Source organism: Dermacentor variabilis, chromosome 3 (genome assembly GCF_050947875.1).
Source record: "Dermacentor variabilis isolate Ectoservices chromosome 3, ASM5094787v1, whole genome shotgun sequence".
Classification (NCBI taxonomy): Eukaryota; Metazoa; Arthropoda; class Arachnida; order Ixodida; family Ixodidae; genus Dermacentor; species Dermacentor variabilis.
The window spans coordinates 220,914,416-220,938,368 of record NC_134570.1 but is presented as its reverse complement, the minus strand read 5'-3'; the positions used below and the strand labels follow the sequence as shown (position 1 = coordinate 220,938,368).

The 23,953-nt window shown below is 44.4% G+C and overlaps 1 protein-coding gene across 3 annotated transcripts in view; it reads right to left on the bottom strand.

Annotated features, from left to right (window-relative positions):
• LOC142576651 (DIS3-like exonuclease 2) overlaps positions 1–23,953 on the bottom strand; it is a 318,054-nt gene that overhangs the window by 194,309 nt on the left and 99,792 nt on the right. For all 3 annotated transcript variants that reach the window (XM_075686870.1, XM_075686871.1, XM_075686872.1), the window contains one exon: positions 8,552–8,653. In XM_075686870.1, the coding sequence (XP_075542985.1) occupies positions 8,552–8,653 (102 nt within the window). The remainder of the gene's footprint in view (positions 1–8,551; positions 8,654–23,953) is intronic.

The following is a 23,953-nucleotide window of genomic DNA, read 5'->3' as shown; positions in this document are numbered from 1 at the left end:
GCACTTCCCATCATTCCCATGGTGGTACAACGACTGTAGCGCCAGAGTTTCCTTTCACAAATTGTATGAAACTCTATGGCGTGGTCAAGTAAACTTGGTTCCGTGCCCTCTCCCTTTTCTCTTCTCCGGATGGATGGGATGTTATGAGCGTCCCCTTTGTAACAGGGCGGTGGGTTGCGGCACCAAGCTTTTGCTATTATACTGCCCGATGTCCTACGTAGGTTAAAAAAGAAAAAAAAAAACAATACAAACTCCCACAACCAAATTTTCTGACCAGCTATTGCGAACTTCGCTTTTGTATGTCTTTGTTTTCTGTCGTTTCCTTACTTTTCTTCCACCAATCTTTCAATCGCCTCTTACTTATCTCTACTGCGGACATGTTTACTTTTCCCCTGCTCTCGCTGAGCTCAAGGGCTTCAAGGAGGTCAGTGGTGCCTAAATCGACCGATGGGCAGCTGTCTTCACATTTTAATAGAACAACGAGAGCCCTTCTGGAACTGCCATAGAATTTTGCCCAATAGCTGTTCCCAGCTGCAGTTTGGAACTTGTCCAGCGAAACCAAGAATGACCTGCTATGAGCAACATTTTGTTTGGCGTGGCAGCCTGCAAAGATACACTAAGCGAGGAATCAGTGCCTAATCGGAGCTCTGGCTGTACTACTCCGATTGGTTCTTTGCCATCTGGTGGTTTGCAAGTTAACTCGGAAAACAATGGAATGCATTTTTCTGAGCCTTCTGGAAGGGAGGAGAATAACAGATACACTAAGTGAGGAATCAGTGCCTAATCAGAGCTCTGGCTGTACTACTCCGATTGGTTCTTTGCCATCTGGTGGTTTGCAAGTTAACTCGGAAAACAATGGAATGCATTTTTCAGAGCCTTCTGGAGGGGAGGAGAATAACACACAAACAGAAGACCAGAGCGCTCTAACAGATTCACTGAAGTTTGCATGCAAGAAGAAAAGGCAACCAACAAAGGTTTTACACTCGTTCAAGAAGCAAACGAAATGGGACTCAGACATGTCAAGCGTGTTTGTAGAAAGAAAGCGATGGCGATGAAAGGAATGTGCGCTGTGAGCAGAAAATAATAACCTGTAGACGCCTACAAAGAAGAACTTAAAAAATTGAAAGAAGAGTGCTATGTCTCTGTATTTCTGGAAGTTGTGGTTGACGTCAAGGAGGGGATGGCAAAAGCAGTGTTGCTTCTGAACCAAGTAATAGATTATAAGAAGAAAACATCACGCTGGTCGGAAATAACAATCAGGCATGGCATCTTAATGCGATACCTCTCAATAAAAGCCTACGAATACTTGAGGTGTGAAGAGCTTCTCAAGCTTCCTAGCAGAACAACGCTACAAAAATATTTCGGTACTACGTCCAGTGAAGTCGGTTTCAGCGAATTGGGTTGCTCCCGCCTGGAAGCGGAGCTTGAGAACCTGGACACACCACCGTCAAAAGTATGTAGCCTCGTTGTTGACAAGATGAGAATTAAACAAAAGCTGCTCTACCATAAGCAAAGGGACGCGTTCGTTGGTGATGTCGTCCTAAGTCCTGACCTCGAGTACCTCGCTCCTGCAGCTGCAGGTGAACATCTGGCGAATTCAGTGCTGTGTTTTCTGCTTTGTGGCCTGCAAGCAAGATACAAGATCCCTGTAGGTTATTTTTTCACCAAAGGTTGCACTGGGGACCAGCTCGCCAAGGTCATTCGTCACGTCGTCATCAAAACAGCCAGCATTGGTTTTGACATCATCAGAGTTGTAACCGACAACCACAAAATCAAGGTAGTAGCTATGAAAATTCTGAGTGGAGGAGAAGCAAAAACACATGCACTGCATCTGGCAGATCCATCAATGGATATATTTTCACATTCAATCGGAGCAATGTTATAAAGAAAATCAGGTCTCAATTCCCGGCCAAGGAATTTGGTGAGAACAAGAAACTTTCATCAAAGTACATCAAAATGTTCTACGAGATGGAAAGGCAGTCAACAGTGCGGCTAATCAGGTTCCTTACAAGGAAGCATGTTTTCCCTTCAAATATTGAAAAAATGGATGTGAAGACAGCGAGCAGTTATTCTCTCCTGCAGTAACAACAGCCCTCAAATACCTCAGGGATCAGGCAGGTCACAGCTGCGATTTTGAGTATGCATCTGTGAGGCCGATGGCTGAGTTCATGGAAGCCTTCCACAAGCGGTTCACATGCATTGATGTGAGCAATCTTCAGCAGCACATCCATCGCAATGATGAAGACGCTAGTCAGTTTTCTGAAATTGATGACCCAAGGTTGGATCGGCTTGAGGGTGAGTTCCTTTATTACACTGAGCAGTTGAAAACTAAAAGCTGCACGGAAAACTTCCTGAGCAAGGAAACGCACCATGCGCTCATCTTTACAACACTGTCAAGCATGGAATCTATTTGGTTCCTTCTTTCTGACAAGAAATTTAAATTTGTGCTTATGCACAAGTTCTCTCAAGTGACCCCTACAGAGGCCATGTTTGGATTTCTACGGCGTAGCTCCAGCTGCAACGATGTCCTGGATGTGAAAAGTGCAGTGTGTGGAATAGAAAAGATGCTCAAGACCAGCATTGTTGCCTCCTTTGCCCAAAACAACACGAGAAGCTCGACATAATTTTCGTTGGCACAGCTTCTACCAGTCTATCAGACTCCCAAAGACTGCAAGTACTGCAGAAAAAGTTTTAGACGCGGTGGTGAATAGGCTGCAAGAAAAGTGCCTCTCAGGCATGGCATGTGTGTCAAATCCAGATGTCGGCAGCGTGGTGATGGTCGGAGGATTCATTGTGAGAGCGGCAAGCGAAAACATCCCCTGTGCCAAATGCGTTGCACTGCTGCAAGTAACCAAAGCGAACACACCCGTCCTTGGGCTTATCGCACATCAACACCACCGGGGGCTCATGTATCCAAGCCAAGAACTTGTCAAACTTCTGACATGCCTCAGGCAATTTGTTGACAGCGTGCTCGTGCATAGAAAATCCTTCTCAATACCAATCAAGGTTTGCGTGGAAAGGAGTGTCAAACTCCTCATGGGACTACCACTTCTGGGATGCGGCAACACAGACACCATTCACAGCGGAAGGCTTCTGCATCTCATAACTACCAAGTTTAACAAGCCACTTTTTCAGCAACTATGCACTTGGAACAACCGATAGACATGCCACTGTCAAGCTTTGACTTTGACTGACTTTATTGAAATTTAGACAATGCACAGTTGTCCGGGTGAAGAGGGCTAAAGGTGACACACTAAAGCTAAAGGTAAAGCTGCTGGAGTGCAAACCTATTTCACGAAAAATTCTCAAAATGTAGACTCAAATGTCTATGCATTTTGCCGCTGCAGTGATAATTCTCGGGCAGGGCATTTGAACGATACACTGACGGCCATCGATCTTGTCATTATAGGCGTGAAAAAATGGACGTGCTCAGTTCCCACGAAGAAGATGAATGCCTCAAGCCTGGCGATCCTTATTGCCAAACTTCTCTAGGGCTGGGATAAAAAACTTCAGTTTGCTTCCATGTGTGCAACGTGTTCTCTCTGAAAGTGAGCTGTGCTACACTGCTATAAGCACACGTGACCCGATCGAAAGCATCACTACTCCAATACGCGTGAGCGATTACGCGCGACTTCCAAGAGACATGCTGCCAAACGCAAATGCTGCACATGGTTTTACGCATTCTCTTTCGAGAGAGAGAGTGGCGGTGGACGCGAAATGTAGCAATTCTTCCTTGAACTGCTGGCAGTGTGAACTCCCCATGAGTTAACTTCACCTGCTTACACCAGGACAGTTGTGTTCTGTGTGATCAATGAACTCGATCAGCCAAACAGCACTTCAAAACAAACTGCATTTAAATGCTCTTTCATTCCTAGCGCGGCCGGCGAGCGAGCGAGCAGAAGCAACAAGCAATGGACTGTAGAAACTCGACAACCCCCTGACGGCTAGTGCATTGGTGGAAGCACCAACATCACAAGCTGAAACGTAAGGCCCAAGTTCATTTTAGTGTGCGTGTGCCGATTGTATACACATTGCTGTGCATGCCACTGAAAAGCGTAGGTTAAGGTAGCCAGTTATCTAGTGTTCTTTGAAAAAATGCATTTGCCGCATACTTAAAAAAAATCTTGAACAGTAACACAAAGCTGATACGATGTATAATGTTCTTTTTTTTTTTTAAAGCCCTGCACTGTGTGCTTTCTGTATGTGTGTGCTTTTTCTTTTCTCTGATTTCATCCGTAACGTTAGATTCTGTTCTTGTTCAGCCATGTACCCACTACCTCTGTAACGCCCCAAAAGCCCTGAGGGTAAGTAAGTAAATAAATAAATAAATAAAATGTATAATCTACCAGCACCGTGCTGCATAATTTAACATGTGGACAAACAGTTGCGATGATGAAAATGACTAACAAATGAACATAGAAAAAAAAACAACGCCCGCGAGAACGCTTGCTAGCAGACACCCCCTGCATACCAATGCTATCTATGTCTGGAAGTTGAAAAGGCAATGAGCGCTGCCTTACAGAATTTATGCAGTACTAAGGGAACCGCCCCCCAATGCGAAAGCAAGCAACATGGCAGGCATCTAGTAAAGGAGGCATTGGCTTTTCAAGCACATCCATGCACCACAGCAGACAACGCCAGCTGCCTAAGCCAATCGCAGGACTTTATTTGGTCACATGCACTGAATGGGTGAATGGGGTCACATGCTGAGATTTTCTTTGTGCAGTATTTCTAAATAGCGAATGGGGGACGAACAAAAATGTGGCGGGAAATTAAAGAAGAGAAGTAGTTCTGTCCAATGCGATGAAGATCGCTGCGACAGCATACATCATTCAGCAGCAGTGTGGTGTGAAAAAAGCCCCATTTTTATGCATGTTTCTGTCAAAATATAGCTCACGACGGTTACATAAATTGATGTTGTGGCTAAAATATTGATCTATGACGCGGGAATCTTGGTCGGAACATGTGGCCGTGTTTGTATATTACGAAAATAACCACTTTGAAAAAAAAAATTTTTTTTCTCAATTTTTTTTTTTGGTCTCTAAGACCCGTGTGTCCCCCCTTAAACATAGTCGTGAAGATTCCCCCACCCAGCCCCCACTGAACCCCACATATTGGCTGACCGCTGCCATAGTCACTCGGTGCCCACCAAACGGTTAGTGCATACTATTTTCTTCCTTGTTCTACAAGCACAGGCACAAAATCGGCAAAATCTCGTGTGTGCAGACATTCGATTCTCGAGTTGCGACAACTGGAAAACAGCCACCAGCGATAGTGACGTTAAAACATGGCCACCATGACTTATTTCCTGATCATACAACTGTTGCCGATTGCGCAAAGCATGGCCTTGGAGATTGGCTTCTAGTAACACGAAAAAGTTGCCGGTAGGGGTGTGAATTCACTGTCGCCATTGAACCCAATCCAATCTAAGTAGTAACCACGCAGAAGCACATTTTTTTTAATGCGTAGGCATTTTCATGTTTACCCAATGAAAAAAATGTCCCACCATCTGTCCGTCTCGTAAGACGACCACTTTCAAGACAAAATTCGCGGCAGCGAGCGACTGTACCTTCACGCTGCCTGTCGCTTCAACGCGAACGAGGTGGCGAGAACACAGCGCTAACGAAGTTCTCGGCACAAGTCGCATCCTGCCCCTTTCGCAGATCACTTTCAAGATGTGGGCCCGCACGTCTCTCTTCAGTGCACAGCAGTGCAAAAGCAGTGCGCGGAGCTATTAGCAGATGAACTATTAGCAGTCCGCATCGCAGATCGTTTTCAAGATAGGGTCCACGCGGCCATTTCAGATAAGCAGGCGCCACCGGTGTACATTTGGTCATGGTTCATAACGGTTCGACGCGGATAGATAAAGTGCTAATGAGCGATAGCGGCTTATGATGATCGGAACGTCATCAGCGCACTGGGCGCTGCCACCTGCAGTACTTTGCTTCCGCTATCAATGCACCTTGTGTCACCGTCCGCACCAGTTTGTGTCGCGGCAGCATTGTCACATGTGCTGGCCGGATCAAGTTTCATAACGTTGATAATGACACCAGGCTGCATGGAGATGAGCAAGTGGCACAATGCTTACACATGCTTAGACAGCTCCCAGAGAAGTTCCTGCGTGAATTATTTTTCTTCATTTCGCCAGTGTGTTTGCGGTCGTGGTGTTCAACGGTCTTTGCTGCAGCGTCTCATGTTTATGTTATTGAGACGTCGGCATTGTTACATAAGCGGAGTTTTTGGAGAGCGACATTGTTGCCACTGTCGCATCTCACCCATCTTCAAGCGAAAATGATGACAACGACGATGTGGAAGTGGACGACGGCCCTTCATTATCTGACACTGAGCGTGCTTTGGACGTCATGTGAGCTTTCACAGAGAAGCAGGGCCTCATGGACAATCTTGCTCGCGGCCTTACCGAGTTCAAAGATGTTGCGGCAAGGCCACCATGGCGGCAAGTGAAGATCACCGATTTTCTGCTGCCCAAATAAAGCCTGTCTGAGCGTGCGTGTTTGAGAGCATCGTGACATAGTTTTTACCGGCCGGTAAACAGCTTCTAAGCTGGCACTGGCGGTTAATTAGTACAACGTTTAGTGTGTACCTAAACATCGTTTCCAGCCCACTACGTATTAATGAGGTTTGACTGTACTGATGGAAACGAGCTTGCTTGTATCCCATAAACAAGGAATTATATTTTTAATTTGGCCCTGAAAATGCTGCAAGAATGACAAGTGGTGTTGCTCGATGGCAAAATGGTGGAAACAATCAGTGTACCGTCACATAACCAAAAAGCCATGCAAGGAGAGTAATTTTGCTTGGATACAATATTGTACTGCTTGAAATTGCATTTTATGAACTTCTCCTAACTTTTCGTTGCATGAGTGTAATTTCTTTCTTTTTTCCTGCTAGCTTGTGTTGAAAATTAGCACCGCCTTGTGCAAACGAATGGAGTCGCAATGATTGTAGTGGTGCGTTGAAGCATGGCCTCCTAGACTGCCATCCTGTCCTGTAATCGTCGTTGCTGGCATTTGTACAGTCCTAAGATACCACGCAGATCAAAAGATTGTTTTAAAAATTTTCGCCCACTTTTCAGACAAATCATTGTACGTTTAGACACTCCGAATGGTAGGCTTTCTAAGAAAATACGCTACAAAATAGAATACCCTTGAAAAATGTTAGACAGTCCCTTCAGCCACTAAATATTGTGCTACAATGTGTTTCTTGCATCATCCCAACAATGCAGAAAAAAAAAATTGACATGGACAAATGAAAGTTACTCAACTTGTAAAATGTAGGGACGCTCAACTCCCTTCATCCCCTTATGTTGTCGTCCTCACACGGCTCTCGCGGCTCCTGCGATTCAGCTTCCTCACGCAGCACGTGCAAGGCGTCTGTGGGATGGTGCCGCAGACACCTTCCTGTTTGCTTGTATGTGCCATCTACCTTGGATGTCACGTGGTAGTGACGGTGAAGAAAGCAGCAACACGGTGGAATACAAAACTAGCTTTTATTGGGCGAACCTGTGCCCACAAAAACAGGCTACACTTATAGCACAACGATAGCGGCGAACACGGTCGGCGATCGTCGGAAATCTGATCAGCGGGTCAAGCGCGTCGGCTTTTATAGAGCAGTCGTCGAATGTTCCAGACTAATCGTTCGGACCCGTGTGCCTTCCACAAAGTTCTACAGCATTCGCGTCAGGTGATGAAATCAGATAACATAAGGTTCGGCGACAACAGACAGCGGATAGAAGCATCGATAACTTTCCAGAAACTTCGGATACATGCAGGCGCGTCCCACGCTGTGCGATTACATTTGTTAGGCAGCGAAACGTGGTTGCCCAATAAAGATAAGTACATGTGTCAATATTATAGAAGGTGCAATAAATGCCCTTTTGGTCTGTTTCCACTACTGTGTTGTTGATACTTTGTCCTAACAGCATGCCTGAGACCTCATATTATTCAACATAAAACAAGGCAAAAAAAAAAAAGCACACCCTTTTGCATTTCAGTTCAAGTAGAAAAGAATCTAGTAGTTGCACAAAGCCTGTTTTAGGTGTGTGGAGGCATATGAAAATGGGATTATGTTTAGATGACTGCCTACATGAGCTTGAATACAATGTTTGCAGGGGACAAAAAGGGCACCAAGTGGCAGTTTAAAAACTGCTGTTGAAAGCCTAAACTGTGTTGCTGACACAATTTTGTTGACATAAGCGCTGATCGGAGGGCCAGAGAAGGAGTGGAAGCAGTTAAAATGGCTCAGGATGACTGTGCATGTATGATTGCGCCATCTGTTGTAGTATTATCTACAAGGAATTGTGAACAGAGACTTGCCAAATGAGGAAACGTTCATCACTGGCACAGCAGTCCAGCATTTTTTTCTTTACAATGGCACCCATGGCAAGAACAGCAGCACATTTTTTGAGAATGCTTCGCACATGCCGCACTGACAAAAGATTCTGAAGCACTTGTCATGTTACATGATCAGACGACATTGCGACCAAACACAACCTACACCTTACCACACAAAGAGAGAGGAAAAAAAAACCTGCCTTCCACTCCTCTTGTGGCTTGATCTTCACAGCCACAAGGTCCCCGTTGAGGGCTCGGTTCCGGTCATGTAGACCGCCAATATAGATGTCCATCTGACTGTCCTGGAATGTACCAAAACAAACAACCACGTCACATCTGCTCTGCAGGCTGCATAACAAAGATTCAATAACAAAGGAAGATACCAGGGAGAGGTACATCGGATAAGCATTGAACCAATGTTTACTCATGAAGGTGCTCCTGGAAAAAAGCAAAAAATTGCACTGTACATTCAAGGTGTAGAGTGACCAGCTCTTCCCAACTCCTGCAGTATGATGCATTGCTGGGAGGTTGAGTGCAGGGAAGGTGTGAGGCTAAACAGAGGCTAGGCACTACAGATATATGCAGTGTGCAGCAATGAAGTTCTCATTCTCAGTGCTTAGTTTCGATTTACTTTTTTAAAAATGCACTACACGCTGATTTGATCTTTGGAGAGTCATGCCCAAAGCTCTGAAAACAAACTTTGAAGGAACCCTGAACCACTTATGAGAGAAGTCCAGAAATGCATTTGAAATTAAAATAGACTGTTTCAGAAATACTTTGAAGCAAAAAGTACTTCAATACATTCAGCAAAAGCAGAGTTATTGGCAATAGCCCCTGTGATCCCCTTCTCGGTCCTTCGGTGCCTTTTACTGCGAAGGCTATGGTGAAGTGGAGTAATGCCTACAATGCTCTGCCTGCTGAACGTCCCCATGGGGCTTAGTTCAAATTCGATTTGGAATGTTCACGTAGACACCAATACTTCCAATTTTGGCACCTACCGCACACCAAGCTGAGAGGCTACTCTCAACCTATGGCTGAGTTCACGGTGCCTCTGCTGCTGCAGTGTTTGAGATGACAGCTACATGCGGCCGTGTGCTCTCTTGCAACGAGTAGCATGAGCAGCACCTTTTCTTTTTCCTTCACACTTACGGCTATCACACAACCTCCAAGGGTCGAACGAGTGTGTGCAAGTACGTCAGCAATGTGCAAATCAGCTTAACTACACAGGTTACAAGAACGCAACCATCCCAATTTGCCCAGATTTCTGTACCTTTTTTGTACTTTCTGTAATTGCGTTTTTTCGGACAATGTTCTGCAGAGGGAGATAGAGAATGCAAGATAACAGCCAAGCATTACAAATTTAATTTTCCCCTAGTCCAAGTTTCTTCCCTTCAAACAATCTCCCTTAGCCATGCCTCGCTTGTGTTTCACATGGAAGGCACAGGGTGGACAAGGTAGATGGGGGAAACACAGGTAGGCCCTGTACAGAAAACAGTGCACTGTCATTTGCTGCTGCATGCAGTCTGGCCTGAGGAATCTGCAACCTCTTTTTATTTCTTTCATGGCACAACAGAATTATACAGCTCAGCATGAAGACTTTCCAAAACTGGTGGAATGAACTGGCCCACGACTTAAGTTGCAAACAAAAGTCTCCAACCTGACCACAGAAGTTCTAGCATACACCCACCATTTATCGACAGTTCAGTGGGAGCGCAGTGGGAGCGCATGACCTGTTTCAAGGCAGTGTTAGCGATTGTGCTCTGGCGATAGTGCTGGCGCTATGACACGTTGTAACTTGGTACTCGTGGGGGCCACAGAAGCAAATAAAGAACTATGCTATCTGGCAATGGCAGCACAAGGTTGACAACCATAAAAATTGAAAGCGTCCAAGCTGTGTCAGGAAGTTTGTTTGCTCCGCAGTCGTACTCCCCGTCAGCTAGAACCATAGGTTGGCAGAAAAATGGATACTGACTCACCAATATTTATGTAGGCTATGTGCTCGCCCATACTCATGTGCACTCCCTCACGCTTCTACTCACTAACACGCATTAGCGTTTATAGTCGCTTGCATTCATGCTTACCAACCCCCACTTACGCTTGCGTCCACTCCCACTCACCATCATTCACTCACATACATAGTAGCCTAATCACACTTGCTGACAGTCACTCGCATTGATACTCACATGTGCTCAAACTCACTGTCACAAACTTTCGTACCTACTCACGTAAACTGGCACTCGCTCCCGTTTGTACTGACATGCATGCAAATTCACTGGATCCTATTCCCCCTCTCTCCTTCTCCCTACTCATGTCTATGCACACCCTTTGTCTATCACTAGTGCTCTATTTCACGTCTTTATCTCTTTAATGATGGCATATATAACCACTGGAAATTTTTTTATTTTCTATCTAAATGTGAAAAGCGCATAGAGAATAAGCATAATCAACAAAAGAACAAATATTTAGCAGAAACTTTTTCAGCAAAATGGGGGAACACTAAGCAGGAAACTAGAAGTGAGCGCCCCCCAAGCAACCTATGGTTCCATTTGGAATTTGTACGGCTCTGGTCATGTGTGTGAACCATTTGCTTTACGTCATGTGTGCGTGACACCACTGCAGCTGGAGATGCCACATCCTCTGACTGCGCTTTCAAAAGAATGCGCATTGCATGCCAAACTTCTCACACATTGTGTGTGCCTGCTCTAAACCAACAAATGACGCTTGCTGCCTGTCATGCAACTATGGCCAAAACACGGGGAAGGCGGGAGATGGAAATTCAAGACGATGAACAAAATGAGAACAAGGTGAAAGCAGGAGCCAACGTTTCGATAAGTGGACTTCTCTTCTTTAAGGCGACATATGCTTTCCTCACCACAGTATCTATAGGTGGGGTTCTTCTAAAGGGGAGAGGGCCTAAGGCGGGTGGATGCGGCATTAGGCGAAGGTGTGTTAGCGGCGAGGATGTCGAATTGAGAATAAAGGAGTGCTGTGCACAAGGCCAGGGACACTGCCATCTGTCAATCACGTGTCAACGCCAGTGTGTTAGCCAGCGTGTCAACAGCGTGCACAGCAGCCCTCTCTTACCTGACCTGTGATTGACAGATGGCCATGTTCCTGGCCTTGTGCACAGCACCCCTTTATTCTCAATTCGACATCCTTGCCACTGACACAACTTTGCTCGTTGCCGCACCCACCCGCCCTTATGCCCTCTCCCCTTTAGAACCCCACCTATATATACTGTGGCGAGCAAAGCATATGTCGCTTAGAAGACAACTCAATTATGGCTAAAGGAGTTTAGCCAAAAACTATGTACACAATGCTGAAACTCAGGAAGACTTCTTTTTTAATCAGGTATGTTGCCCCTTTTAGGCAAAACTCATCAACAAAGAGTTAAAATTAGTGCAGAGCAAGTATGAGCCCATGCAGTCACAAGTGCCAACCTATGGCTAGAAGCAATGACGACGATTTAGGCTCTAATTTTTCTCATGCTACACGATTATACTATCTTTTGTTTGCACTGAGCTTTTCCTACATCACTGAAAGGCATACTGCATCACACTTCCTGCAATGCTGCAAGCAATTTATCCTAAGTGCATGATTTGAATGTACTATAGAATTAATTTTTTTTTAACTTCGAAAGAAACAAAAAAATTTATGAGATCATGCAATCATCCAGCTTAATTACTTCTGTTATGCAATGTCTCCTCACTAATTGCTCCTTATGCACTACACATACCAAGTGACCCAGAAAGCAGCCAGGCTGTTATCCCAACCTTGGTGTTCTCGAACAGTGAATGAATTTGACCAGAAGTTAACCAGAAGTATCAATATTCGAAGCACAAAAGTACTGATCAAATTACACTAGTCTAGCACAGTTAAATGGCTGGCTCCAAGCTCCACAAGTAGCATCTGACAACAGCTGCTGGCTTCAAGATCAGTTAGCCGCAACTGTCATGCACACGCGCAAGATATGCATGCAAGGATTATCAATATGCACGCATGTTTTGCTGCTGGCAGGTTGTGGCGATGTTACAGTAATCACCTCCATAACTGTGCGACTGAAGTGGCCATACACAAACTTGCAAGGCTGTGCATGCAATCTTTTGGTGCCAGTTGACTTTGCACTGAGCAAATACTGCCAGACACCACATGTGCAGTCCAGAGGCACCCATTCACTCACTCGGGACAAATGTGATCTGGGCATCTCCGACACTGCATGGATCGACTCAATGGGCAACTGGAAGTTGCCGTACTGAAGCTACTTACAACAACGCCATAACCAAGTATACAAAGTAGTTGTGGCTGCCTAGGTGTGCCAGTAACAGAGCCAAATGAAAACCGAAAGCTTGATAGCTTTTCATCGTGGCATGCTGCAGCTAAAACTGAGATGCTTGTCTTGTTTACCAGGCCGACGTGAATTAATGTGACAAGTATTAGGAATGTGTTGCTGCTTATAACACAATTACACCATGGAAGCTAGGGGATAGGCACAATCTCATGCACTACTCCCAATAAATTTAATCTAAAATTAAATTATGGAGTTTTATGTGCCAAAACCATGATTTGATTACAAAGCATGCCCACAATCAATTTAATTTGGAGCTGTAATTTGTGGATGCATTCCGAAACCTTGACTTTCATTTATTTATTCGTGCTTGCTAGCAATATACCAACTATTCTAAACTTTCCCACTGCTTAGCTATGTCAAGAATGAAGCACAATGAACAAGTCACAGAAAAACTAAATGTGCCTACACCACTAACTGGTAAGCATGGGTAGAGACAAGTGGTAAATAAAAAAAAACGAAAAAAAAAATGCAGTCCTATGCTGTGCTTGTCCTCCCACACGGTATGAGGCAATTAATCAGTTTAAATACACATGAAAACAGAAGCAAATGCTGGGTAAATTCACTGCTACAGCATTCACCAATGCAGCCAAAAACTGCCCAGCCTTTTCCTCTGAAAAGCATAGAGCACGAGGTTGTGGGTTCAGTTACAAGCTAGGGAATCCTGTAGGTGCTTGGCAACAAGCAGCTCATCCTACAGATTCATTTCCAAATCTTCCTCAGAACCTGAAGAGAATCTCAGTGTTATTTGATCTAGGCCACCTACAAGAGCTCTACCGCAAATTTCAGGCCCATCGTAAAAGCATGCTGCTACATTAGCTCTGCTGGCTGGTGTTGTTCTGCACTCTCTTCAGCAATGCATGATGCCTAAGAGCTCCACTACAGTGGCGTAACCAGAAATTTCTTTCGAAGGGGAAGGCTCCTGTTGTAGCTTGGACTCCTCCTTATAGAATTTGTCAAGGGATCAAATACATTAATGATAGCTGCACTGCCATTGCCAAAGATGCTGCAAACGAATTCTTGAATGCTATGCAGTGTCAAGACAAGTAAAATATGTATTTTTTTATAAGAGAATATACCCGTATGTTTCAAAAATTGTTCCCAAAATAACTGATATCAATGCTTCCACGTTGTCTGTGTACTTAAGAAGTTAAGGAAATATCACAAACTTGTAATTTAAAGGCCATGAAATGAACAAGTTGACGACAAATGTTTTAATGAAACTGTCATTCAAGAACCGCGTTTACATTCATGTACATATGCAACGGCCAGGAGAAAATCTCAACGATACTGGCATTTGTTCCAATGCTTACGCAGGAGAAGCTGTCACCAGTTGTGTATCGTGAGTAATTGCAATGAAATTATGGTCGCAACACAGAGCATGTATAAAAAGCATGAGTTCTGCACAATATACGTGGGCGAGTCAAATGAAAGTGAGCCAATGCGAATATATGACAAACGGAGTACTTTATTTAAAAGTTGCCTCCATGAGCATTCAGACATTTGTCCCACTGAATAACGAGTCGCGTGATTCCCATCTCATAAAACTCCTTGGGTTGCTGCTTCAAAATGTCTGTAACTGACTCCCATCATCGTCCAACATGAATCCGATTCCCTTGAGCTGTTCTTTTTAAATGATCCAATATGTGTAAGTCGCAACGTGACAGGTCCGGGCTGTATGGCGGATGTTGCAGCATGTCCCACTTGTAGGTTAACCACATCAGCGACATGGACATGGGCAGTGTTATGGAGCAAGACGACCCCCATTCCTCTATTTTCCATGTTGTTTGTTCTTGATTGCAACATACAGCTGATCCGGCGTCTCACAATATTGGAATCGATTGATAGTCTCTCCAGGTTTAGCAAACTCGATAAGTAATGGCCTCTGACGATCTAAAAAAAAAAAAAAACTAAACAACACCTTTCCGGCAGAAATGGCGGCCTTTGCTTTCTTTGGGGGTGGTGAATTTGAATGTTTCCACTGTAAGCTTTGCCATTGTGCTTCAGGCTCGTAGTAGTTGCAGCATGATTCGTCCCCGGTCGCAGTTGTAGACAAGAAGTCGTCACCCTTAATGATACCAGATCAGATAAGTCAAGGCAGCGCCGAACCTCTCCGTCTTCTGGCGGTGGTTCCTAATCTTGGGCAACCATTGCGCACACAAGAGCCGATAACCGAGATGTTCATGAATTATAGTTTGAACCGAACCGTGAATGATGTTCACACACTCTGCCAGTTCATCGACGCTTCAAATTTGTCGACAACAAAAACCAAAGGCCCGGACGAGGACAAAGTCCCGGACGAGGACAAATTTTTCTTCAACTCTGAGGCTTTTCTTTCGAGGAACCTGTATGGGGTTTCCTTTGTAGCAATTGCTACGAATGGGTGGATGTCTGATTTCCCTTCATTAACTGCTTGGTATTCTACACCGGCGAGACAAAATTTTCCCGAGAGGTTGCGCTCAAGCGAACGTGTTGCAATCCGTCGACTCCCCACAGTGATGACAGCGAGCAACCATGCATTGTTTACTTTTCTTGTATGCTAGCCAAAAAACATCTAAAACTCTGCCAGGCGAAAATCCACTTGGCCAGAAAAAAAAAAAAAAAGAAGTGCATCGAAGTGCACCACGTGGTGGTTGGGGAACATGAGAAAAACACACGCACTCTGGCTAGCTCTGGCAGACAATGGGTACTGAGAACAAAAAGAAATTGAAGAGGCTCAATGTGCCCTCGCGAAAAAAGTCAAAGTAGAAAAATAAATAAGAACATAGTTACCTTTGCTGGCTTTAGTGTCTTGACATGGATGCTTTGGCGCAGGTGAAAAATGATGTTGATATTATTTTCTGTGACATATGACAGCAAAAATGAACCCCCACAACACTTCGGCTCGTCAGACCTCACTGCGCGGTTTTGTCAACTTGTCTGATACTGTGTTGGTTTGGCTTGTCTCGTGGTATGTCTGATGTAGGACTTTAGAAAAGTCAATGCACCTTTGGCGTCAAATGTTTATAATAACATTAAACCCACAAAGTTCTGGAATTGAAAATTTAAAGTGTGACTTTGGAAATATTAATGCACCCTTCACATGAAAAATTTATGGGAACTTTACACCCATAAAGTTTCAGAATTGAAATCCATGCAGACTGTAGATTCTGCAGCCTTTGCGAGATGCCGCGATGAGCCCACTCACACTCAAAACGCCCTTGAAACTTAGTGGTCGGATGGGGCTCCTTGCATTATGCGACTCCTGGTACATGGGTGCTGCCGCGAAATCCAGCCCGATTTCGCAAAGTTCGCACTGAAATATCTTTTCGAGCATGCAAAGGTCCCATTCTAGACAAAATCCAGAATGATTTCCGGTGCTGGGGGTTTAGTCGGCAGCGCATGACAGCACAAAAAAATTTTGGTGGAGGGGGGATGCTGAAGCCCCATAAGCGCACCCCCCCCCTTCCCCCCGGCTACGCCCCTGCCCCACTATTATGCCCACACAAGAGCATCCCATTCCTTTATTTCTTCAGTGCATTGCGTAAAGTAAAATATTAAGTCGAGCTAGATTTATAGAGTAACAGTCTAGAAGTCTATCATCGTTTTCTGTGTGCCAGTACATCACTTTGTTGCATAAAAAATTAATGCCAAAAGCTCAGCTGCTGCTGTTCAATCTGAACTGCTCGAATCAAAACAAACTAGTTGGTGTAATCTCTACATGACCTCCCTCTACAATGCTCTTTGTGAGTCAGCCACTGCTGACACCTCAGGAGAGTTAAGATAGTCCACCATAGGGGTGCCACTCCACTTTTCAATTTTGGCCATTTTCTTGCTTACAAAAGCTCTGTTCACTATGAATGACGAATTCATAATTACAGATGAGCAATCACACAATCTAGCTCAGCTTAATATTTTGCTTTAGTGCCCCTCTATGTGTTGAGGGCCAGTGGTCAAGATTGTGGTGATTTGAGATTTAAATGGTGGTTTCAAAGTGTCAGGTGGTCAGTTGCTCCATTCATGGCAGAAAATCTCCTCTCCTGTGTTTATCATGCAAAGACCAGTCACAAATGAGAAGGAATGCCTGATTTGCCATTCTGACAAGAACGTTATCTAACCAGGCGACTCCTATAAAACGACAGCTTATAGAAAAATTTAGACAATAGCTGGAACAAGCGAAGACAGCTACCAAGGTGACGCAAGAGGTATGTGAAATGCAACAACTGCTCCAGAAGGCATGCAACCTTTCTGCCTGTCAACCCAGCCTCAAAAGAGAAAACCTTCATGGCTCTTCCACAGATGTTGAATGCCAAGGGGAAAAAGAATGAATGGTTCTGGCCACTGTAGAACACTGTTCAATGTTAGAAACCAACACAGCTTTAACATTGCAGATCCTTTTAGGAGATAGCTGTGAAATAGTAAAGCAGAAGTCCTTTATCATTGATGTGTTTGGTAGTGAAGAGTTAAAAAATAACGAGGGGCCACGCTCTTCTAAGAAAACACTATAAGGCCCATTGTGATTGAGGAATTATAAGGTACATAACTTACCTAAACTACATATTTTAAAGGTATGTATATATAGGCGAACAAAATATGCAGCAGGCATACTAACTTGCCAGGCAAAAGGTAACTGACACAATGAACCAATCACGTTTGATCAAACGAACGCTCACAATGCTCTTATGTTGTTATTAGCGAAGTTAAACCTGCAACAAAAAGACTGCAAGCCATCAAAACGCAATTAAATTTGGCTGTACAAGGGCAATTTCTTTCGTTGGACAATTCAAGTCTCGAGTATGAGTGTTGTTTCATAAAGATGTTCAGTTTAACTTCAAGATATGTCCAAGGTTCCCACTTGGTTCAACCACCTCGAGACTACTCGTGTCAAGGAAAAAAACAAAAAACAAAGGAATGCGCAGCATGTGTTTGTGACTTACACGAAAGCACAAAAACCCTACAACGTGCCACTGATGTGAAAAACTAACTATGATTAGGAAAATAATTCTCTTTCAACGAATCAACTGCATTACTCTAGACAGAGCTGCAATTGTGATGCTAGCTCTATCAAGCAATATGGCCACACAGACAGTACCCCCAATAGGGACTCCACAGAGGAAGTGCCATCAGTAGAAGGCATTTGATGCTCCTAAGATATATCAGTATGACCAAATGGAGTAGTATCAATGCAGAAAGTAGGGGTACTTGAAGGTTCACTTACGTGACAATCACACCTGGACACTAAACAAATATTAGCATAATAAAGATTAATGCCACCAAAAGCCTAATCAGAAATGCAGTTACACATGAAGGCCTTCACTGTGGCACTAAAAGTCAACAAAGACATCAGTATGCCTCAGTATTATAAGTATAATTAATGTGCATCTTGACTCCCCCAGCTATCCACTTTGCTGCAATACGTCTGGTGAGCTTGGTGTTGCTTTCTACATGGTCTACCTGTGGTTGACAGATCTGCTCCGATTTGCCTGGCTATCTGATAGTACTTAAGGTGCAGGAAAGCCATAACAAGGTCATTTTGGTTTTGCTCGAGGATGAGAATGATGAACAAGCTGTGGAGGAGAAAGTTAATGACAAAGGCAATACCAAGACGAATGTCATCAGGGGTTTTGATAAATCTGACCAGGTACAGTGAAAAATAAATACACAGTCCTTTCAGGATCTTTAATACCGGTGAAATCGGCGTGTCAAGGACAGGAGTCTAAGCATGACAAAGAGAATGAGCCTATCGGCACCCACCTCAGGACACATCACCAATTGGATCATCACCCAGCAGGTCGATAAGCACTGCCCATGGGCTGGAACTATGTGCCAAGATTTCCCAACGAGCAAATAATGCCCAAGGAACCCATAGAATTCAAGATGACGACGACACAAGTGGAAGTTTGTGAGCAGCAGTTCTGGTGGCTCACATACGCTGCAAGATTTGCCCCGACAGTAACAATTTGAAGGATCCACCAGCAAGAGTCACAGAAGCCATTGTTATGATTTGTCCGAGTCGTGAAGCAATAAAGCAGCAGCAAGGTACCCATTCATCAGAGGCAAGGCTGCCTACGGCCAAGCAGGATGTGGACCTTCTGAACAGTACGGTGGTTCTCAGCTGAGCTGGTTTGCTTATACGTTTTTGGTACGTCAGCTGACACTTATGTTGACAACAAGAAAATAAAAAGATGCATTGCTGTGCTACAAAATAAATGTTTAAGGAGAGACGCTTCTCGAAACAACTTTTTTTATTACTTGCACTAGAGGTTTCAAAATTAGGCCAATTAAAGTTTTCTATGCAGATTTCAAATATGTCATTACTTTTTTAGCACAGTGGAACCCAGATTATATGATTTTCTCGGGACTGCGAAAAAGCATCGTAAAATGAGGGCGTCATAAAATCTGAGCATAAATTCTGCCTATAAAAATACTACTTATTTCGGGTGATGGATTTAAGAGAAACTTCAATGTAAACTACTAACACACTCTGCAGGGCTTGGAAACACAAATTACCAAAAAAGTAAATACAATAAGAATTAATGCTGCAATACAGGTACCAATCACGCTTTATTCAAATGAACCTTTACGGCACTCCACTGCCCACTGCCGCGATTTCCGCCAGCCGGTGGGACCTTTACAAAAGGTTGGCAAGTTTCTTTTGGACCTTGTTTCATCCGTGAACCAAGAGCTTTCGCTTGAGTTGGGCAGCGTCCAAAAGGAGGTCCTCTGCAGTGTCGCATGAACAGATGAAGTTCCGGATACCGTCTATGTGCCACAGCACCTTGGCGAATGTGGTAGGCACAGGCACAGCATGTGTGGCGTCGTTGTTGTCCTCGTCCAATGTCACAGCAGTGTCGGCACTAGGTAAAGCCTCCTCGATGGCGTCATCCAGCAACACCTCACCGCAGATCGCAACGTTGTCGCAAACCTCCACGTACTCGGCAAAGGTCGTGGTGAGGTTTAAGCCCTCGAAATCGTCGTCGGCGAAGCCTGGATCAGCCTTGAGGGGCATCGTTGAGCACCGTGGCTTTGCAAACTTTCTAACAATGAGAAACAACGAGAAGAGAGGGAGAACTTTCTAACAAACTTTCTAACAATGTGAAGAGAGGGAGAAAGTGATTGTGGAGAAGAAAAGGCGCTATTTCAGCACAGCGGGCATCACGACTGCTGGTGTTGGGGGGGGGGGAGAGAGAAACGCTTTCCCCAACGCGACGAGAGGCGACGCCATCTAGAAGAGAGGGGGAAAGTGATTGTGGAGAAGGAAAGCCGCTATTTCAGCACAGTGGGCGTCGTGGTGGGCTGCTGGTGGGGGAGAGGGAAACAAACAATGAGACGAGGCAGGGAAGAAAGCTGCGCCGAAGCGAACCGGTTGAGCAGTGTCAAGCGCTCTGCATGCAGAGAGACGGAGCGAGGAAAGAGACCCGCGGCACTTTTTTTTCGTCGGCCGTTCCGTCCCGCGCTTCGCGAGGGTCGTCATATGATGCGGGTCAGGCGTAAAATTGCGTCGGATAACCGGGGTTTTTAATGCATTGCTTCTTTGGGGACTTTGCCGGGACTGCGCTAATTCGTCGTAAAACCCGGGTCATCGCAAAACCGGGGGACGTATAACTGGGGTTCCACTGTAGCTGTTATAGTGTTTCAGTTATGTGAAGCACAATGGCAAAATATAGTTATTTTTGAGGGCAATTTTTCATGTACTAAATCTTTTTAAATGCATTGCAATGTAGCTTGTTTAGCTCTTTGTAAATCACCAAGTGCCAATATCTAGCCGAACAGCATGTACTAGAACCATGCAAAAATATTAGAGCATTTCAACAATTTTTTTCCCTCGATTATAAGCTTGTACTTTAAGCTTGTACTGCTGGGAGATATTGCAATTTCAAGTAGGTATCAGAACTGTACATGCCTTCAAGAGTATGTATGCCAAATTTCATTAGTAGAATGGAATTCTAAATATACAACATTATTTTCATGTGATTGTGAAAGAAAGTTGAAGTGTCCTGATTTTTTTTTTCATAGTTGCAGTAATTGTAGATGCTGTTTGAATAGATATCGGCACTTAGCGGTATACAAAGAGCTAAATAAGCTACAGAACAAAGCTGTTTGTGAAAACTTATTACGCAATAAAATCCCATAAAATCACTATTTTGCCATTGTGTAGGACGTAACTCAAGAACTATAGTGGTTACACAGAAACTAATCACATATTGGAAATCTGCTTGTGATGCTCTATAAGTGGGTGAACTTTCATATCTCTAGTACAAATATTTAAAAAATGTTTTTTCAAGTAGCGTCTCCTCTTAATGGTGTTCACAGGGTATATGGGGACTTATGAAGAAAACCCACATGAAGATGCTGATACATGTACCTACATTCACTGTTTTTCAATCGTGCTTAAAAATTGAATTGCAGCACATTAGACAAGAAATTACAACAGAAACAAGACAGAGTGCTGTCAGGACCTTCTGCTATTGTCCCTCATCTAATGCGCTGTGTTCCAATTATGCCAGGCCAACTATCCCAAATTTGTTTTAGTGAAGTGAATGTTGTTGCAAAGACATTTATTCTTTGTCAGCATGATGGAAAGAGCGCCAACACATTCACACAGTTTTCTCCAATGATTAAGGTTTCCAGTCGCTCTTATGCCACTTTGTTACGGTTCTTGTATATGACACTTGTGCCATTAAGCTGTGGGCTGCACATGCACGGTTTTGGGAGAAATGGCAGATGGCCTGCATGCATGTCCCTTACCTAGCATGGCAGCGTGGTCCAATGCTCTTTCGTTAAAAAGTCTTCCCGTACGGCCTATATAATGTGTTCCGCATGAAAGCACAATATTGTACACTACTTCATGCTGGCATTACACATTTTGTCTTGTGCCCTTTTGTGCATCTTTTTTTTACATGCTGTCTTCGTTTACCTACCGGCACAACAAATAGAGCAGAGCATACAACACTGATACCATGCCTGGAAGCAATCTTCTTTGGATTGTGCATCAGCTTATGGATGTAAGGCACAATGGCATACTTGCTTCTTGCATTCTCCTGCAAGCCATTTCCCTTAGCCATATCTTTGACGTTGAGCGTAGTGGTTTTACAGACAGTGGTAGCGAGTGGTCTGGGATAGCCTAATACGAGAAGCTTCATGGCTATTCTATAAAGCTGCACGTGACTTCATCATGAGACATTTCCAAGGAGGACTTGAGGGTTGTGATGGCCATTTCTTATTTCACATTCTTTGAGTGGCCCAAGTCAACAGGCAACAACTGCTTGCTTGACCCCATTGTATAGTCAAAGCAGACATGCCCAGGGCATTAGGTCAAGGAACCTAACAGAATACCTCTATGAGAATTTTTGTGTCTTCCTTCAGTGTTGACAGGCTTATGGCATACATCCAATTTCAACTCGCATTCGGAGAGTGTGGGCATAGGTGGCTTGTGACTTCTGTGAATAAGCCCCCTGGGGGGCTGCAGTGGCTGCAACTGTGCCAGCCTGCTGTCAGAGAGATCTTGCAAGTGCACTCGAACACTGATGACAAAAAGTGCTTCCCGACTAAGAATGGCCAAGAATAATCTCATGGCGATTATGGCAGTGCTGAAAGTAGTCGTGATAGTGGACTGCCTAAACTATTGTATCAGACACAAGAGCAAGTACCTGTAACAAACAGCTATAGCCGGACACAACTTTAGAAAAAAGGGGGCATTTACTCCTCCGAGGCGGAGGCACACGAGCATCCACCAATGGGCGCGCACTCTGGACTAACGTCATCAGCCGGACGGCCGGTGAGCCCGCCGACGGAGAAGCTGGCTGCCCGCGCTTCGAACTGGACGAGCTTGCGTCAGCTGTGTGCTTCAGCCCCTCGTCAGAGTGAATTCCGGTACTGTTCGTGGTGGTCTATCATGCCGGAAATATTACTACGAGCTTACGATGCGGCATTTGTGCTGTGTGCATTTATTCTGAGCCGTGATCCAGCAAAGGAACATTGCAGCGAGCATCGCTGGCACTGCGCTACGCTTTGCCTGAAAACAGGATCCCGCGGCGACCCCTACAAACACGCATCCTGCGTGTTTGCTCCATGTTGTTTTATTTCGCTCCCGAGTGAAGTTACGACGAGAAAAGTTTTCCAAAGACTGGTGCCTACTGTTAGTGGCGGGTGTGTTCGTGTACTGTGTCACTGCTTTTTTCGTCGGACGGGGTGAAGTGATGGAGCAAAACCATTCTCAGGAGAAATCAGAAAAGTGTGCGCGCATGAAACAAACCTACGAGTGTATCAACAGAAAATATTTGCAGAAGAAGCCTTCAACGCAAAGATTTGTCGCCATCAACTTAGCGTGAACAATCATTGTCAGCAGTGAGACAGCCAAGCATCTAGCGACGGTGTTCGAGCGTTGTGTAGCACCGTCGATTGATTGCTGTCCACCAGTGCTCACTGCACGTGCAAGCTGTAGGATGCGTGCTGTGAAATTGTGAAAACACAAAAACAAAAAAGAATATAAATTTTATGCTATTTAATACCAAGAGTATTTATTTAAAACGATGAATGAAGCATATTTGTACCTTTCTGCCTCGACCATATTCTCGCCCCAGGTTTGTAATGGTTGCGATAAATGCATTGTTTTATATAATACTTTTTCAATAGCAACTGATTCATTTTAAGCTTGGAAAATGAGTAGTAGATATGCCGTGCACAGTTAAACAAGTGCAAAAGCCATGTAGAGCTGCTCTTTCTACTTTTGTCACTTGCAATGAAGCTAAAGAGCAGACGACGGGCAGCGTTGTAGAAGGCACGGGGTTATTTTTCTGTCGCTATCAGGCATGTGCTGCAGCACATGAGAGCTCTATTAAACCAGTCATCAAAATACAAAAGTCTTTATTTATACCGAGAATTACGCGTTTCAGGAGCAAGATTTTTCGAGCGGGACTATTCTAGTCACGGAGGCAATCGGCTGTCGTGCTTCGGTCATCTGGGCGGGGCCTCCCCTTTTTTCTAAAGTTATATCCGACTATAGTGCCATCTGTCACCAAGGACGCAGACATGACCATCATCACCTTTACTGTTCTTAGTCCGCACGCTGCTGCATGCACCTAGAATTTGCTCTCCACTAACTGCCCTAAGCAAGAAGACCTCTAGGTAGCTGCTTAACAGGAGTGTGGCTGTAGCTTGAAACAGCTTTTCATGAAAGCTCAGCCTAGAACAAGTGCAGTCCCTTCAAAGGATTCCAATGAAATATTTGGAGAAGACCCAATATATATGGAGATACAGCGAGTGCAGTGTTTCTTCC